The sequence below is a fragment of the Propithecus coquereli genome, unplaced genomic scaffold (assembly GCF_000956105.1).
Source record: "Propithecus coquereli isolate 6110/MARCELLA unplaced genomic scaffold, Pcoq_1.0 Scaffold181, whole genome shotgun sequence".
Classification (NCBI taxonomy): Eukaryota; Metazoa; Chordata; class Mammalia; order Primates; family Indriidae; genus Propithecus; species Propithecus coquereli.
In genome coordinates, this window is record NW_012142857.1 from 4,873,225 (window position 1) to 4,886,504 (window position 13,280).

General features: G+C 36.0%; 1 protein-coding gene across 1 annotated transcript in view; it reads right to left on the reverse strand.

Annotated features, from left to right (window-relative positions):
- DYM (dymeclin) overlaps positions 1–13,280 on the reverse strand; it is a 359,526-nt gene that overhangs the window by 55,184 nt on the left and 291,062 nt on the right. Inside the window, exon 13 of the mRNA XM_012642636.1 lies at positions 6,030–6,212. Within this exon, the coding sequence (XP_012498090.1) occupies positions 6,030–6,212 (183 nt within the window). The remainder of the gene's footprint in view (positions 1–6,029; positions 6,213–13,280) is intronic.

Genomic DNA, 13,280 nt, shown 5'->3' on the forward strand with positions numbered 1-13,280 from the left:
AGTATCAATAAGTAGCCCATTCTTCTGACGATGACAGGAAAGTAAGCACTGGATATAAATCCAATTTGACATCCTGCTTTTATTTCCACATGGTTTTATACTGTCTGTGTGCTATGCAATGAGGTCCTTTCTACTACTACCGCACCTTCACCGTGCTTTTCACTTCCACTGAGTTTCAACTGGATGTACTTTAAATTCTTTGCATGGTTCTTGTGTATCCTTACAAAAAATATGGTCTCTCAGAGACATTTTTAAGGATGTTAATATCCTGGTTACTAAGAATGTTTCTCATTTTCACCACTGATGGAATAAAGACCAGTTTGACATTGTTAGAACTGATCTTGAAAGAGAAAGTAAACAGCAAAAGCTCCAGGTTTGTGGATATGATTAGTGTTTTCAGGTAGTGAATAGGCAAACCAATGAGAAGCTGCAGGAACATTTAGTCAGTGGGTATAGGTGTCAGACACAATGATTACAGACCTGGGCCTTACCACCAAACTGCCTGGGTTTGAGCCCTGGCTCTATCTACTTTCTGAATATGTAACCGTGCAAGTTAATCTTTCTAAACTGGTTTCTTTATCTGTAAGTTGAGGATTAAAATGAAATACACCTCACAGGTTTATTTTTTAATAAGGATTAAGATAATGCATATAAGTGCTTAGCAAGCATGCAGTAAAAGCTAGAGATGATGATGATGATGAATAGAAAAGGAGTAAATAGCTTTTGATGTGGTTTAAATAATTTTTTAAAGCTAAATAATCCACATGATATATAATAACATGATGATCTATCACCTATTACAGCTATGACCACACGAAAAAACCTCTGGGTTAGTCTTTTGTCAAAAACAAAATACTGGCAATCACAATGAAAGGTACTGGAAATTAATATAGTGGAACATTTATATTATAAATATTATATAGAGAATTTTAATATTATTAAAATGTTATAGAGCATTTCTCCCTACTATATTGCATTACATAGTGAACATTACATAGTTTAAGTGACTATCCTCAAGAAAAAAAAAGAAAAAGAAAAAAGAAAGATGGGAAGGAAAAAAAAAGAAATTGGAATCAGAGAGCTCCGGAGAACAGCAAAAGTTAATATGGACGAGACAGAGGACTGCCACAAGGGCAGGCTAAAATGAATGGGAAAATACTATTTTAACATTACAATGGCCACTTTTGGGTGATATTATTAGGCCCAATTAAACATCAAGGGTTTCAAAACTACAACAGGCCATACTCGGCATCCAATTAACTTAAAAGAATGAAAGTACAGGAAAAATAACCAACAGTATAGCCACAAGCTTTTGTTTTCCTTGGGAATCCTTACAGTAGTTTGGGGGCTAGTCTTTGGTCCCTCAAATGACCACTCGGATGCAAAGAATGAGACTACTGGGGGTGGATGCAACAGCCACTTTAGCTTAGAAACCATGTCCCAAATAGAAACCAATACCCTTGAGACAGTCTCAGCTCCTAGGTCCCTGTAAGGGACATGCCTGGATGTAAGAGTTCTCTCACTCAGAGAAGCCCAAAGCTATGGCTTCCCACTAAGTATTTATAGTTCATTCATAGTTCTCCCAGTCCAGACTCGACTTACCAATCAAATGTCATTTTTTTTTGAGACAGAGTCTCACTCTGTTGCCCTGGCTAGAGTGTGTGCCATGGTGTCAGCCTAGCTCACGGCAACCTCAAACTCCTGGGCTCAAGAGATCCTCCTGCCTCAGCCTCCCGAGCAGCTGGGACTACAGGCATGCGCCACCATGCCCAGCTAATTTTTTCTATATATATATTTTTAGCTGTCCAGATAATTTCTTTCTATTTTTAGTAGAGACGGGGTCTCGCTCTTGCTGGTCTCGAACTCCTGACCTTGAGCGACCCACCCACCTCGGCCTCCCAGAGTGCTAGGATTACAGGCGTGAGCCACCGTGCCCGGCCAATCAAATGTCATTTTATCATATCATTTTATCATAGCGGTGTTGCTTGGTAACTCAGCTGATATTCCACCTTCATTAGATTGCCAGGGAACTGAGCCAGAAGCAGCTTAACCCATGGTCAATTTCTCACGTAAAAGGGGAGAGAGTTTTGTTAAACTTTTACTCACAAGTATAATGAATCTTAAATTCAGTATTTTACTTCCAAAAATGGTACTAGCAAGAAATAAAAATGAATTTGGACAAATCCATGAATAGCATGGTCAGAAGTAGCTTTTTAGAAATTAGTAAATAGCTAGCTTATAAAGTTGCCTTCATAGGGAAAAACAATTTCCATTCAACATTATACTCTTTAAGACTGCTGGTAAGAATAACTGTTAAAAGGAATGGATAAATGTTCTGCCTGAGTTCTGGATAGTTTGAGAGATAGGATCAACCCCCATGGATTCTACTTTTCCATGGAGGTAAAGATTCCTTAATGCCTGGTTTTTCCACATTCTCATCTTCTATCAAAGCATACAACATTAACTGTTAGACTATAAACCACAGTCTACACAGTTGTCAAAAATCATTTATCCCACAGAAGACAGAGATAACTTGTGACGGATGTCCTTAAAGCAATAATTTATTTTGTGATCTTATTAACAGTAATACTTGTCAATTTTAAGAGGAGCTTATACCTATTAAACCCAGAGTTAATAAGAAGAACATAGGGCCAGAGAAGAAGTATTTGAGAAGCAGCTTGAGGATGCTCTCACATCCTAAGTATCAACAAATCTACATGGGAGTACTGGTTCATAATAGTTAGAACTTAAAGATTTGCCTGAAAATGCCAAGTCTAAGAAATAAATGTGCTCGTGTGAAATGGTGTTTATTCTTCATCTCGATTGTATTGATGGCAATTATACCCAGATTCCCCAATTCGATTAATGATACTTAAATGATGTTGGTACAAGTTTAGGAAAATGATGAGAGTGTTCATGGCAAAATATTTTGCAATAGCTACAACCCTTAGATACAAAGTTGAAGTAAATTAAGGAAAGCTGATGAAAACACTAATTAAACTGACAGCAAAGAGTTTTATTATTAATTTCTGTTTACCAGTAATCATGAAACAGCAGTAATATGGAGCAAATCAATGAATAGATTTGCAACAGTATACTCAACTGTAGTTAAGCTCACATGTAATTGTGTGGATTCCAGAGTATTCACCAGTTGGTAAATCCTATGTGTTAAGAGTCTGGAACAGGAGGCTAGTTATAGCCCAATGCTGGTTTCAACTAGGTACCTAACAACTACACAAGACTCTATGGGGACAAGCAAAAGATTAACCTATTTTGGGAAATTGGCTTAGGAGAATGAATAGAGACATTTTTAAATGTCTGAAATTTGATCAGAATCTATGTATTGCTGCCACCCTGAAAGCAAACAGGAGGTTTTCACTTAGAGGCCACTCTCCACCCTCTGTCCCATCCCAAACTTGGCCCAGCCTTTCTATCCCAGCTTTTCAAACCCTGACAGATTGGCTTATATACTCCAGGCAGGAACCTGGAGGACACTGACCAGCCCAAGAAATAAGATTTAATGATACTGATATTAGGGGGCTCCCAAGGAAATGGCCATTTAATTAAGCAGAGTTTCATAAAGAAGTAGTAGCAGGGATGAAATAATTTAAAAGAATATTTGATAGTACTGGGCATGAGTCTCCAGACTAAAAAGCCCTCCAAGTACCCAATACAATTATCTAATATATAGCAGATCATAAAATTTTAGAACACAAGGATAAAGAGATCAGAAATGCTTCCAGAGATAACAGGTCATATATAGAGGGAGAAAAAAAAAATTACAGATGTGAGAAATTGAAAAAATAAAAAAATCTATCTCATATACACTCTTTCCCCAGAAAGCTACTATAGTATATGCTCCATCTACACAAAGCAGTAAACCAAGAAGGAGGAAGACACAGGAGCCAGGCTCAACCAAAGGACAGCAGTGAAGGAAAGTCCTGGAAAGGCGCTGTGCTGTGCAGGAGAACCAGTGCACACTCAGAGTGGCAGGAAGCAGGTCCCTGTGGAAAGAATGGAACTGACAACGTCACCTATCTGTTTGACCCTTTTGAGGGGAGGTTTATTGGAGTTCTGTCAGAAAGTCTGTAGCCATGTTAGTGACTAGATATTTGCAATACATAAACAAGAAAGGCCCAGAATCTAGAACATAACAGAATAATAATAAAATATAATACTAATAGAAAACAATAAAATAACTCAATTAAAAAACTGGCAAAAGACTTGAATAGGCACTTCGCAAAAAAGGAAATCAAAATGGCCAAAAAACATATGAAACATGCTCATCCTTATTAGCAATCAAGGAATTACAAATTAAAACTATAGTGAGCTGCCCTTACAAAACTGATAAAACTATGAAAACTATGTGTTTATGAGGACGTAAAGCAATAGGAATTCTCACATGCCACTGGCTGGAGTGTAAAAGAGTAGCATCCTATGGAAAATGGTTTGGCATGACAAACGCCGTCCAGTAATTCCACTATTGGGCAAACAGCCCGCAGAAAGGTATAAACATGTGCTTACTTATTATTAAAATTACATATTTATGTTTGTGTGATCATTTAATTATTAAATGTCTTTCTACATGTAAGTAACACAAGGACAAGATGTTGACTCTTCAGTTTACTCATGAACCTAGCACTGTGAATCATATAGCTATTCAGGAAATGTTTATGGAACCAAATTGAATCAGAAAACATTAAGACAGTGATAGGAATTTAGCAAAAAACATTTTTAAAAAGGACAGGAAGTAGAAGTTCACAGACCTGTGAAAAATGTTCAGCCACACCAGTAATTAAAGAAATTAAAATAATGATGAAATATTTTTGCCATAAAAAGACAAATATTAAATAATTATAAAGCTCAAAGCTGCAAAAGTATAGTGAGATAGATCCTCTCATAGGTTACTTGTGGAAGTATAAGATGAGATACAGATGTATAAATTGTGCATTGTTTCTGGAAAGCAATTTGGCAGTTTGTGTTCTTGAAAATAAAGGTGAAAGAAAAGAAAAGAAAAAAGAAAGGTATCCCCAACATTAAAAACTAGTAACATTCCAGTTTTAAAACTATACCAAAAATGTGGCCGGGCGCAGTGGCTCACGCGTGTAATCCTAGCTCTCTGGGAGGCTGAGGCGGGCGGATCGTTTGAGCTCAGGCGAGACCAGCCTGAGCAAGAGCGAGACCCCGTCTCTACTAAAATTAGAAAGAAATTAATTGGACAGGTAAAAATATATAGAAAAAATTAGCCGGGCATGGTGGCGCATGCCTGTAGTCCCAGCTACTCGGGAGGCTGAGGCAGTAGGATTGCTTGAGCCCGGGAGTCTGAAGTTGCTGTGAGCCAGGCTGATGCCACGGCACTCACTCTAGCCCGGGCAACACAGTGAGACTCTGTCTCAAAAAAAAAAAAAAAAAAAACTATACCAAAAATATAATTTAAAAATGTGAGATGAGATTTATAAACTGCTAATTACGAATCGATATAAAACACTGGAAATAGGTGGGCAATAATGGGATAATGGTTACATATATTTTAGGACATCTACAATACAAGCTAGACAGAAATTAAAATGCGAGATTTTTAAAGAACTGATGATACTAAAGAAAATATTGAAGATCTGTTAAGTAAAAATGGCAGACTACAGAATTGCATAAAATAAAGCATGACCTCGATTCTATTAAACATGTATGTGTGTGTATATATAATAGATACATACACAGTCACTAACATGGCTATAGACTTTCTGACAGAACTCTAATAAAACTCCCCTCAAAATGGTCAAACAGATCAGGTGACAGTGTCAGTTCCATTCTTTCCACGGGGACCTGCTTCCTGCCACACTGAGTGTGCGCTGGTTCTCCTGTACAGCACGGGAGAATACAGCTGTTCAAGCAAAACAGACTGCAAATACAGTTTGTGTTGAAAGAAGGGACTTTTACCACTGTACTTCTCACCAATGTTTGTTAAGTGTAACTTTCACTGCTTTAATACTTAAAAAAGAATCATACTAAACATCTCCATTTACACTTACCAGATCAATATTTTGCATTATATCCTGAAATGAAGGATGAGTTCGAAATTGTTCAAAGAGATCCCGTTTGTAAAGCAGTGCGTACACCAAGTTTGGGTTGTGGTGAAGGGAATTTGTCAGGCAGGAATTGATGATCTCTAACATCATTCGAATCACTTCTTCGATGACATTTAGGTCTTGTGCCTTATAAAGAAAGAAAACCCCAATACAGAGTCAGTGTTTTTCTCCTTGCAACAGAATTAATCAAAATAAGAGTAATTGCTCTAAAATTACGACAGTATTGGAAAGGTCATGTAGAAAAGCTCTTCAAGACTATTTCTATCAAGAATCTTTAAGATTAGGTTTATTAGTTACTAAAGGACTTGGGTTAAAATTTTGTGAATTTAGTATGGTGATAATTACGAATTTCACATAATAAATTATAGATTCACCAATCTAGAGGGAAATCTGGAGCTTGAGTAGCTCCTCATTAAATAGATCCTAATTTGTATTCTCATCATCATATCCCCCTAAAGTGTTAGACTTCCACAATGTAAGTAGCGTAGGGTCACACTGACTCCAAGAAAAGTGCCTGATTTAGAAAATGACCTCACTTCTCTACACTATCATTTCAATCTTTATATTTAAAGATAAATAGACTACGGTTTTGTCACCGTTTCCTCAGAGTTAACAGTCTTCGGGAATCTGAACATAAAATATTTGTAAGACGGCAAAGCTCAAAGTAAGCAATCAGCAAACCTCTTAGAAGCAAGAGCAATGGGAAGAACAAAAACATGGGTTTATTTACAATAGGCTTTCCTTCTCCTCTTTAGTTTTCTCTCATATGTTTGGTGGATGTGGTTCTTTAAGGTATGTAAAGGAATATCTAAGACAATTATATTATAAACAAGGGTGGGTAGAGGAATTTAAAGGGAGGAAGTTTCCTATATGTCACTTGAATGGGTAAAACGTCAACACTACTAGACTGTGATAAGCTATGTATGTATAATGTAACATCTACAGCAAATCTGCACAAAGAGATACACACAAAAATACTATAAATATATCAAAATGGAATTCTAAAAAAATGTTTACATTTCTACAGGAAGGCAGGAAAAAAAAGACAGGCAAGTAAAAAACAGGGAACAAACAGAAAACAGAAAGTAAAATGGCAGTTACATATCAATACACTAGTTGCAAATGGTCTAAATATAGAAACTAAACCCCGAAGACTGGAAGAGTGAATTAAAAACACACAACTCAACTATGCTATATATGAGAAACTTCAAGTAATAGTTCATTTCAAGTATGGTTAGGTTAAAAACAAAAGGATGGACAAGATATACCTATGTAAACATAAATCAAAAGAAAGCAGGAGTGGCTACACAGTTGGCCCTCCATATTTTGGTAGGGGGGATTGGTTCCATGACCACCCTCCCCACCCCAAATCCATGGATACTCAAGTCCCTTATATAAAATGGCATAGTACAGTTGGCCCTCTGTTTCCTTGGGTTCCAAATCTGCAGATTCAACCAACTGAGGATTGAAAGTACAAACAGCTGATCCTCTATATACTCAGGTTCCACATTCAGGGACCAACTGTATTATTAATAGTATCAGATAAATTATACTTCAGAGATTATGTAGCTTGCAAAGTAAAAAATATTTAATGTCTTTTTACTTTTTACAGAAAAAGTTTACTTCTGCTCCACAGACAAAAAAGTGAGCCTATTTCCAATTTACCTCTTGCTCTATGTTCCTAAAGATAATGTCCAATATTCAACCAAAACGTATGAGACACACAAAAAAGTAGAACAACTCATGTCCGAGAGACAAAGTAATTAGCAGAATCTGACTCAGAGATGTAAGATACTGAAAATGTCAAAGAGGAATTTAAAAGAACTATGATCTACAAAACCTACTGTTTGAATTGATGGGGAATTTCAGCAGAGTTGAAAACTATAAGAAAGTGACAAATGGTAATGCTAGAATTAAAAAAAGTGGCAATAGCAGTGAAAAATCCTTAGATAGGTTCAAGAGTAATCTGGACGGAGCTGAGGAAAGAACTGTCAACTTGAAGACAGGTTAATAGAAATTACACAAACTAAACTTACAAAGAGAAAAGAGAAAACAGAACAGAGAATCAGACAAGAGCTGTAAAATATGAAATACGTTAATATACTTGGTAATTGACTCCCAGAGGGAGAAAAGAGAAAGAATGGGGCAAAAGAGATATTTGAAAAGATAATAGCTGAGCATTTTCTATAAATAATCAAAGAAGCAAACAACAGATCCAAGCACCTCAGAGAATAATACCCCCAAAGCCACCACCCCCCAGAATAAAAAAAACAAAAACCACCTCACACTTAGATACATCATATTCAAATTATTGAAAATCAAAGATAAAGAGAAAATCTTGAGGGCAGCTAAAGGGGAAAAAAACCACATACCACATTAAACACAGAGGCACAAAGATAAGAATCACATCAGACTTCTCATGAGAAACTATACAATCCAATGTAAATATAGAGGCATCACTAAAACACTGAAATAAAAAAGTCAACAAAGAATTCCATAAACGGCAAAAATATCTTTCAAATATGAAGGTGAAATAAAGATCTTTTCAGACTAAAATAAGCTGAGATAATTCATGAACTGTATACCTGCACTATACAAAAGATTAAAAAGATTTCTTCAGGCAGAAGGAATATGGAACCAGACAGAAATGCAGAGGTACACAAGGAAAGAAAGATATTTCTCTTATTTTTAATCATTCAAATGAGAACTGATTTCTTGAGCAAAAATAGTAAAAATGTATTATAGGTTTACAGCATATATATAACATGTACAATATATCACAAGATTCTCCTACTGATGATCATCCAATTTATATCCAGTTTCCTTGTTTCTATGAACAAGGCTGACAAGCATCCTGGTAGACCTGTTACATATGGGGACTTTATTTCTCTGGGATAGATTCCAGGAAAGGGATTGCTGAAAAGGCCATATTTGTAATGTCAATAGAGTAGACATTGCCAGATTGTTGTTTAAAGAGCGATGACAATACATTTATACTGAAAACGTAAGAAAGCCCTTCCCTTCATTTTCTCACCAACAGGAGGTAAAATTGTTCTTTTTTAAAATTTGCTGCCTGAAACATATAAAGTAATACCACGTTACTACCTTAGTAATCATTTCTGTGAACAGCAGGCAAGTTTCAGTATTTTTTCATATGCTACCATGTGGAGTTATCTGCACTTGAGTGAGCTGTTTCTTCACATACTTGACCCATTTTTTAAAAAAATGAGCTGTCTCCTTACCAATTTCTAAGAGTTCTTTGAACAGTGTAATGCTTGACTCTCAGAGTTGCCCATTTTGTCTAAGTTTTAAACATTTATTATTTATAATCTTTTCTTAGGATTTTAAAAATCTGTATTTATAGTTACATACCCCTTCTCATTTCTAGTATTATTTTTGCTTTCTCTTTTTTCCCCAAGATAAAACTCACCAGAGGCTTGTTTTATTAGTTTTTTTCCAAAGAACTAGCTTTTGCTTTTGTTAATTTTTCTCACCATTTCTTTATTTGTTTCATTAACCTGTCCTTATTTCCATTATTTAACAATGTTTATTTTCATCCTTTCTCCTTTTTCTAACATCAATACTTGAGACTTTAAATTTATTGTTCAACCACAACCTCCAGGTTTTGGCATGTAGTAGTACTATACTAATGACCTATTGCTGAAAACAAATTGCCCCAAAACATAGTCTCTTAGTACACAAATATTTATACGGGTCAGGAACCTGGATGCAGCTCAATTTGGTACCTCTTTGGCATCCTTTACATCCTTCAGTTGTACAACCATGTGTCTTGGCGTTGGCTTATCTTTATCTTGCTCAGTATATTCAGAGTGCACTGACAACCTAGTCTCTTCCATAAAAATAATAATACTAATACTACTAATAATAATGCATAATCTTTTCTAATTACTATCTTCTAATTTATTAACTTACTCTGATGGAGTCTAGTATACATTAATTCAAATTACAGGTGTGAGCTATTGTACCTGGCCTATTTATTCTTCTTTATAAGTATTATTCCTTCATTTACCTTTGTGGATAATAAAAATATTTTAGAGTATTTCCAAAACTGTTCTATTAATTTTTAATTCTGTTTGGATTAATCTATCTTATTTATGATCACGACTATGCTGTCTTTCTTAGCATTAAGTTAGATTTCAGTATATATTTGCAATTTTATTATGCAAGCTCATCTAATGTGGCTTAATCCTCCCAAATTTATAGGTCATGTGGTAGCTCCCTAGAGTCCTTAGTCTGAAACCAGGTCTCGTGATTGGTATCTCAGGGCTCCTGTCCTGCAATCACACTGGAGACAGTATTGGCAGAGCCTGTCACCAAGCCAGTATCAGTTTGTCTCAAGATCCCATTATGAGGCTGTTTCTGTGTCCTCCCGCCTCCCTAGTCATGTAACTTAAGAGTCATTATTAGTACATTCATTCACGCTCTTTTCAATAAAAGATTTATTCCAGTTCCCAGTTTCTAGCAGGGAACCTGGAACTTGTATCTTGCCTGTCACCCGGGGATCTTCAGTCCTTTTACCCTACAGTAGCTGAGCTCCCACCACTCCTCCTCCTTCCAGCCTAGCAGCTCACCCTTTCCGATCCTGCTCCCTGCTTGCACTGCTTCTTCTGTTTCTGGCCCATCATGCAAAAGCTATCTCATTTTGGGATATGGCTACGTGTTTCAAGTATTTTCTTGTTATAGTTCATCTATTATTGTTATGTTTTTGGAGCAAAGAGGAGGAGATTAGGCTTCAAATTGGGAACTAACAAGACAATCTTGACCAGAAGTAGTTCTCTCAATTATATCTTCATTTCATTTTGGTGTTTGAATTAGTAGAGAAAGAGGAGAAAACTTCAAGTTTCCTAATTCTCTCTCAAGGTCATTTAAGGGTAACCCAAGGAGGTAGTATGATTACTTTAGAAATAGGTCAGTCAAAATATTGGCTTTCTGCAAAATTTTACGTTTATATATATATAATTCATATACCTATTTATGTTAAGTATAAGCCCTGATATATTAACCTTACATTTCCAAAATTATTTATCTGCTGATAGTATACAATTTCTGCTTTCAAACAAATTGAGAGTTTATTCTCAATGTTTAAATAAGTAATTTTCTGGAATGAACAGGGTAATATATCTAACCCCCAAATAGGCACCTGCTCATTTAAACTCAAGCTAAAATATTGACTACTTATTTTATTCCCAAGCCAGGGAAAGTATAAACTAGAAACCTCTGTTTTAAGTTTTACTCTGCATTAATCTGACTGAAGGTTCTTTAAGAGTTATACTAACCCTCTTATATTTAAAGGAGTTATTGGGTATTTTACTTAATTCCTCTTATATTGTTTCTGTGACAAGTTCTAATGCTACCTTTTATAGATTCTATTCAGCTGTAGGCATAAATTAAATGACAAGAACACACAGTTTCTTGCACTACTCAAATTGACTAAAAATATAATGTGGGAAGTTATAGCAAAGACATTTTTATGGTGTATTTTGTTGGATTGTCATGCTAGAAAGCATCTTCTGTATTTTAACGTAAAACTATTAAAAAAACAAAAATGGGGAATTAAATGCAATTCAGAAATTAAAAATAAGCTTAAAGAATAGCTGACTATAATTTTCTGTCACTATCTACTTTAACATTTAACATTGCAAATAATTTAGGTTATTAAAGTATCACCATAAAGAACCCAAGCACAATTCTCCTTTTTATGAGATAAGGTCAGTTTCCTTCCTGGTTATACCTAGGGATGAAATTCCAAATATTTAACAACTAGTTGGCACTGCTAGTCCTACTGGATGCAGTTTGAACACAACCAGACAGCTGTACCAGCCTGCACCATCTAGATGCCAGTTATAGTTATTCCCACAAGTACTCTCAATGGGATTTTTTTTTTCTTTTTTTAAAGACACAGGGTCTCACTTTGTCACCCAGGCTGCAGTGCAGTGGCACTATCACAGCTCACCGCAGCTGCCAACTCCTGGGCTCAAGCAATCCTCCTGCCTCACCCTCCTGAGTAGCTGGGACTACAGGTGTATGCCACCATGCCAGCTAATTTTTGAAATTTTTTGTACAGATGAGGTCTTGCTATGTTGCCCAGGCTGGTCCTGAACTCCTGGCCTCAAGTGATCCTCCCACCTTGGCCTCCCAAAGTACTAGAATTACAGGTGTGAGCCACTGCACCCAAACAGGATTAGTTCTTGAGAAATAAAATGAGGTTTCTTTGAAGTAAGGTATCTACATTAATTGGTTTTACTATGTTCTAAAAACTGTAATAAGAGTTTCTACATAATTTTATTAGTTTAATTCTCAACAATTCAGTTATTATCTATCTAGTTAGGAAGCTTAGAATTTGATCAAAGAATCAAAAAATCATAAAGCACACTCAGAAGTTACAACAGACACTAAAGCCACTCCCCTTAATGCTAGAATCTCTTCTATAACATTCATACCAAATGGCTGACTAGCCTATCCATGAATATAGAACACTTTTGAGAGGCTCTTGGTTCTTTGCAGTTACAGAAAGCTGTTACAGCTTAGCAGAAGACCATCACCTTACTCCTAGACATTGGTCTTTGGTCTACTGTCACGACCATCACCTTCTTAAACCCTCCGGCAACCCCAACTGTCTCTCAGTATAACCTGGCTTAAAGCCTTCTCATCACCTTACTCACTTTCTGCTAGATGTCTACCATTTGCACTGTTTTGATCATAGATGTAATTCTTTATGTTCAGTTACCCCCATTAAGACAGTAAGTATTTATACATTTGTAATCCTTGCAACTAATTCATTTCTATTTTAAAGAGCCAACAGTTCTCTGCTCGCCACTAGTTTAATTATCCTTTAAAGAACAGCCAGAATTCCAATTGTTTATGCGGTTTCGTAGAAACCACGCTCTGTGGATTCTCCCATTCCCATTGGAAGATCGATTGCAGCTTCAAGGCATCAAGTAGATCACGGAATAATTATGCGCTAGAGGGGTAAATTACGTACCAGGAGATTCAGATTTACTAAAAACAAAGCATCAAACTTTTGGTTAATTCTAATTTCCAAGGAAAACTATCCCAATAATTATAATTTCCAAGTTATTTAAATCTTCAACTTGCTACCAAGGCTAGATTCTGGTGCAGGTACCTACTATACATGGCAATAAACAAATGTAATCCTTTATGTTTCATTTTTAA